At 43.6% G+C, this 6,498-nt stretch overlaps 1 protein-coding gene across 6 annotated transcripts in view; it reads right to left on the reverse strand.

Moving 5' to 3' along the window:
* The window catches only part of zmp:0000001200 (dedicator of cytokinesis protein 9), a 96,730-nt gene extending 90,732 nt beyond the window's left edge, over positions 1-5,998 (reverse strand). For 4 of the 6 annotated variants that reach the window (XM_053627096.1, XM_053627100.1, XM_053627095.1 and 1 more), the window contains exon 1: positions 5,457-5,994. In XM_053627096.1, coding sequence (XP_053483071.1) covers positions 5,457-5,573 — 117 coding nt within the window. In that variant the 5' untranslated portion in view covers positions 5,574-5,994. Of the gene's footprint in view, positions 1-5,456 lie in introns of all 6 variants that reach the window. The other 2 variants (XM_053627094.1, XM_053627093.1) reach the window with 2 other exon arrangements.
* Positions 5,999-6,498: the final 500 nt, after the last annotated feature.

The raw sequence follows: 6,498 nt of genomic DNA on the forward strand, positions 1-6,498 counted from the left end.
CAGAACAGCATCACTTCCCTCAACATAGAACATTAAATGATGTGGGACTTGATCTTGCTGGACATGTGATCAGGCATACAACTCTGCTCTCATGGATAGCAAACAAATGCAAACAACACAGGTTTATCCAAAAAATATATGTGTTAAATATAGGTGTGCAACAATTATTGGCACCCCTATGAATTCATATGAGAAAAATATATTTGAAGTATACTCCCATGCTATATCCATGCTAACGCTAACATTAGCAGTGCACCCTTACACTACTTCCTGTCACATTTACATTTATTAATTTAGCAGACGCTTTTATCCAAAGCGACTTACAAATGAGGAAATACAAGCAATTTACACAGTTTAGGTTCAGAGATAACAACACTGCTATCTAGCGGTCGGGGGTTTAAACACAACACAAAATGAGCCACTTCCACAAATCTTTGGATGTCAGCTATTAATTAAAAAAAAAACGATAGTGTTTTTGAGAATCGATGCAGTATCGCAAAACATAATACCGTGATACTTGAGTGTATTGATATTTCCTTACAATCTGAATTGCTACCTCACAGTCTTGGGGTTTGATCTTGAGCTTGGGTTACTTTCTGTGTGGAGTTTCACATGCTCTCTCTGGCCCTGTTTACACTAGTGCATTTTTCTTTTAAAATGAAAAGATCCTCATCCACACTGGCGTTTCCGCCGTGTTTCAGAAATTATCTCCGTCCACACTACACGACCGAATACGCATGTCACATGACTATTCATGCACACTGTGCATACAAGTGTAGACAGGGAGTTGGTTGCTAGTCCAAACCGGCGGTCAATGTAGGGCTTATGGCGCTTGAAATGAGATTTGTTGCCGATTGCTCTGATCATAGCTCACCTCTTGCACATGTAGGCAGCTGCAGTATTATAAAATAAAGAATTTAACTGCAAAATGGCTGCAAAGAATAACAACAAAGCCAGCATACTTGCAGTTCAGTCTCCGTGTTGTTGCACGCTATCAAGGTATCGTAACGGTCATATGGTAAGGGCTTGACGAATCAGGGAAGGATACGCAATGATCCAGAAAACCCAATCAGGGAGCGAATGTGGGCGAAGCCATGCCTTCGTTTTGAAAAATCTTCATTTTGGTCTGTTTACGCTGAAACGCGAGCCCGGAGTTTCAAACAAAACGGTGTCTTCTGCGTTTCCAAAAGTCTCTGTTTTCGAGGGTCGAAAATGCCGACAGGCGTAACCGTAGTGAAAGTTATGTGTTTTAAAACGAAAACGCACTAGTGTAAACAGGGCCTCTGTGTCTGTGTGGGTTTCCTCTAACTGAGGAAAACCCTCTTAACTTTCCTCAACTTTTGCAAGTACATGCTAAACTCACAGCTATAGGTCACCAGAGTTTGTTAGTGAATCATAACCGTAGTTGTGGACTAACTGTGATCCTGCACGTGTCAGCTGTTTTGGTTGACTTATTAAAGGAACAGTATGATCGACTTGGAGACTATTCTGTCAGACAGGCACACATCTAACACTACCATCTCCCCAATTTTAAATCTATGGGTCAACTTCATGAAGTGAAGGAAAAACACCCTCCCATCCTCCATGTTCCTGCACTGCAACACCCTCAGCAGGCCGGTCTCACAGAGGTCTTACAGTAATAGATGTTCCAGCACAATGGCCGGGACACAGGCAACACACAATACGTTTGTGTTCGCAGGCTTCTAGGCCCACAATCGAGATCCATTCAGAAGAAGCCCTCCACAATTTCGCTTTTCTTCTTCTGACACAGAGACGGGTTTCACTCATTGTGTATTTACATGTTTCATGTTGGAGTGTATATGTGCATGTGAGCTATCCTCAGTCGCACACATTTTCTTAGCCCACTGAGGGTCTTCAGTATGGTCCTCACAGAGTAAATACATTACTCAACCAACTTACTGTGATCTGTTTACCCTACAGCACTTCTGTGAAAGCTCAGGCCTAGCCAGTAAGTGAAAGCAGAGCTGTGATGCTTTCAGTCTGGGGTTTGCTGTATCCACTCCATGACAATTCCAGTGCAAAATGTATCATCTGCCAATGCAGCACAAACCCCCGGTGCAGTAAAACAGACAGTCTGTTAAATGGTCCCCTCAGGATTTTGTGATCACAGAAACGAATGCAAAATCTCTGAATTATTCAGAGGAGTTTGCAATTTTTCAAAATTACCGAAGATGATTTTCCGCAGATCTGGGCCAAGACGCGTCACGTGACGTCATCACGACGTGCGTTCAGCCAAGACCCTCTTCGACTCATGTGCGTCGAACATGAGTACAGCTAAAAAGGTCTCATTTACCAACAAACATCACTGTGAAAGACCGCGGAAAACTATTTTGTGCAACTGTAATTTCGCCAATTCAAGTAGTTTTCCACAAATAAAGCACTCAGAAAAAGCCGGAGCACAATCGAGCATTTTTGCTCGCAACAATCACAAAAAAATAATAAACAACTCCGTGAAATCCCGTACAGAATGAATACAGAAGGTCATTAAAGATGTACTTTTTCCCCCTGACCCTGAAGTGTACCTTTGTCTCCATGCTGTCCTGCAGCCTCTCTCTGGAGTTTGGGATGATAAATAAATCATCAAGTGTGTGTACATGTGTGTGTGTGTGTGTGTGTGTGTGTGTTTCTCTACGTATTCCATTTCTCTGACAACAGCCCTGGATGGTGTCCATTTCTGTATCTTGGCAACCTGTTCAAGACATCTGAACCCCATACAGGACAACACATGGATATACACAGATGTGTAAATGATAAACTGTTACTTTTCTTGCCACTGAGAACCAATACACACCTCCATGCTAGTCCAGTTTAGTGTCCAATACAGGTCAGCGTGAACAAATGTTCCCCACACACACACACACACACACACACACACACACACACTGTGGCAGGAATCCTAGTCAGTCGTCTTGGGTGCAATGTGAGTGGAGACGCAGGGTGGATTACATGACATGAATATATTTCAATATACGTTTTCACAAACAAAACAAAACATAAAACAGTAGATTGCTAACAGCCTGCCTACAAAACAGTAGGGCCTGTGAAAAACTCAATTATACTGTTATTTACTGTCTACAAAAACGCAGCTACTTTTTTGTAAACATTCAGAACAAAATCATTTTACATTACACATTCAGAAATCACTTCATCTCTTATAACCACTTCATCTCTTCACGAGTTCCTAGATCGTTTAATGGACAGGAGAGATATTCTTAGAAGTTTAATATCATATCCACCCTCATTTAGGAAAAGAAAGAGAAGTCGCCTATTATATACGAGTCAGAACAGGAGACATGGAGAAGGTCACTGAGATTGAACCAGTGAGGCTTGTAATCATTTGTTCTGTAAGAATTGGACATTGGAACCATTAACAACTAACGGCTTACTTTTGATAAGGGAGAACATTGCTGCAAATCTTGACCAGTGGACCACCAAGGTCTGGACTGGGTCAAAGCACATGTGCACACACAGAGTTACCAGACAAACCAAACACAAACGTTAGTTTACAGGACAGGTGCCTCTTAGCTGCCCTACAGTCTCACAGGAATCTAACAGTACCACTAATTATCACTAAAGACCAAAATAAGACCACAGCTTCCAGACATGCAAGAGCACGCTGAGAGATTCAAGCTCTGCCTTTAAGCTGGAAATATTCTCTGTTTATATTCCTTATGTCCTCATGTTCAGATTCAGAGTGATGAAGCACAATAGGATAATGAAGCACAGTTCTTGTGATCATCATTATAATAAAGAAAAAGCCTTCTAGAGGATGCAGGACAGCACAGTGGCTTAGTGGTTAAGCACGTTTGCCTTGCACCTCCGGGGTTGGGGGTTCGATTCTGGTCTCTCTCCTGCGTGTGTGGAGTGTGCATGTTCTCCCCATGCTTTGGGGGTTTCCTCCGTGTACTGTGGTTTCCTCCAAAGATAAAAACATGCGTCCAAAGACATTAGTCGTAGGCTGACTGGTGTAGTGTGTGAGTGTGTGTGAGATTGTGCCCTGCAATGGATTGGTACCCCGAGTCCCCTGGGATAGAATCCAGGCCCCCCAAGAACCTGTGTAAGGTAAACGGTATTTCACTATACATTCATTCATCCTGATGCCCTACTTCTGGTTGCTGCTGCTGAGGATTTCCCCACATGGTGCAGCCTAAAAATCGTTGAGATTACTGAGGGTGGTACCACTGAAAAACTGTAAGACAGTTATGCTATAATAGCTTTAGGACTACAATTGCCACAAACAGTTTCACAGTCTCCATCAGTGAACAGTGGAGAAGTTAAAACTGTAATGAATTTTCCTGGTTACACAACTGCACTATTTGACGATGCAGTATTAGCACATTTATGTAAGGAATTTATTTATAAACTATCTGTTGTTACCCAGGTGAGGATGGGTTCCCTTTTGAGTCTGGTTCCTCTCGAGGGTTCTTCTCAAATCGTCTCAGGGAGTTTTTCCTCGCCACCGTTTCGCTCAATAGGGATAAATTCACACACTTAAAATCTGTATCCTGTGTTTATATGATTCTGTAGAGCTGCTTTGGGACAATGTCCATTGTTAAAACCACTTTACAAATAAAACTGAATTGAATCTTCAGTAAGCACGTTACCCTGCATGTTTTTTGGACAGTGGGAGGAAACCAGAGAATCCAGAGGAAACCCATGAAACCTGGGTTTCCTCACCAGAAACCAGAAACCTGACTCAACCTGGATCGAACCGGGGATCCTGGAGCTGCACAATCATAACACTCCTTGTACAGTCTTGTGCACTTTCTGTACTGTATGTAGAATACCTGACCTACATTAATTATTGCAGTTTGTGTGTGGTGTGGCAATACAAACCAACAAAACGTGTTAGAACAATGTTCTCCTACCCGAACAGAGTAAGGCACTGAGCGGAGGGTGAAATAAACACTGATGACCATTACACACTGTAGGAGAAGGTAAAGACGTCACAGCTGCTCAAGGTAAAAAGAAAGCTGGCAACTGCTGTGAAAAAGTTAACAGCAAGAACAGTTAATGTAAAATTACAGTGTGGCCAGGAATGACTTCACTCCCCAACACACCGGTCAATGAGAGAGAGTGAGAGACACAGAGAGAGGGAGTGAGTGAGTGAGTGAGAGAGAGCGTGAGAGAGAATGATTGAGAGAGAATGAGTGAGAGAGACAGAGAGAGAGAGTGAGTGAGCGTGAATGCGTGAGAGAGACAGAGAGAGAGTGTAAGAGTGTCAGTGAGAGAGTGTGTGTGTGTGAGTGAGTGAGTGAGTGAGTGAGAGAGAACGAGTGCGAGTGTGAGAGAGAGTGAGCGTGATTGAGTGAATGTGTGAGAGAGATAAACAGAGAAAGTGTGAGAGAGAGAGAGACAGAGACAGAGAGAGAGAGAGAGAGAGAGACAAAGTGTGAGTGTGTGTGTTTATAAACAGTTGTAAATCCGCTCCTTACCACCAGCACGGAGCTCCTCACCGCCTCGGAGACGCTCTGTCGCAGCTCGGCGGCTGTTCCCGGTTTGCTGAGCCCCCGGGTGAATTTCCTCGTCTCGGCTTGTACCGGCAGAGCCATTTTCCACCGTCAAACCGTCACAAATTCGTTCCCAAGCGTGTATTTCTAGAGCAAGGAAGCAAACGGACTCCACACCATCCGCCCGTGTTTTCCTCCCAGCTCCCCTTATTTGGAGCGCGCGCCTCGGGTCAAGCTTCTACTCAGGACGTCCCCGTTAATCCAGTCCACGTCCAACTCATTAAAGCTCATCCTAAACTCACTGTTCCTGAACATTGACGACTAACTTCACTCGTTCGTGCTTTTGTAGAATTCCCGCGCCCCAAAACAGCGCATTCTCTCGCAGCAAGTCAGTGTCGTGTCATCTCCGTTGCTTGGTTCACGCGTTCGTCAAGCGTAATGTCCGCGCGGCGTGCCCCAGCAGCTCCTGCTCTGGGTTGCCAGATTGGCCCGAATTCCCTTCCCATGTAAACACTTGAACGGACGCTGTCAAGACAATTTCGCGCATGCGCAGTCTACAACTCGCATTTAAAATCGTTAATCCCCACGGAATCAAAATGTTACTAAACGTTTTGTGGCTTTTAGTATGAATATGTTAGCCTTAAGGTTATCGATAAGACAGTGTGCTCAAAAACAATGGCGAAATCCGCATTTAGAAGATATATGTATTCAAAATGTACAGTCTCTCTCTACCACCAATACTAGTCAACGATTTTCATGACATCATTCTGCACTTCAGCTTCTCATCAGGTTTTCTGTCCAATAAAATGCTCTCTAGAATCTGAAGTTCCCCGACCCAACATTATAAAAATTCATGGTACTAAGGCAGCTGTCACATGAGACTTTAACACTCCATCGAGTTCCATCAGAACGCATCAGAAAACGGCAGACCGGAAACACAAGCTCGTGTGTAGAATTTTTGCACTACGTTGCGTGATGAAAGTTCAAATTTTGGTGAACTCTTGACCTGTGTAATTGTATCACATGA

The sequence above is a fragment of the Ictalurus furcatus genome, chromosome 6 (genome assembly GCF_023375685.1).
Source record: "Ictalurus furcatus strain D&B chromosome 6, Billie_1.0, whole genome shotgun sequence".
NCBI classification, from domain to species: Eukaryota; Metazoa; Chordata; class Actinopteri; order Siluriformes; family Ictaluridae; genus Ictalurus; species Ictalurus furcatus.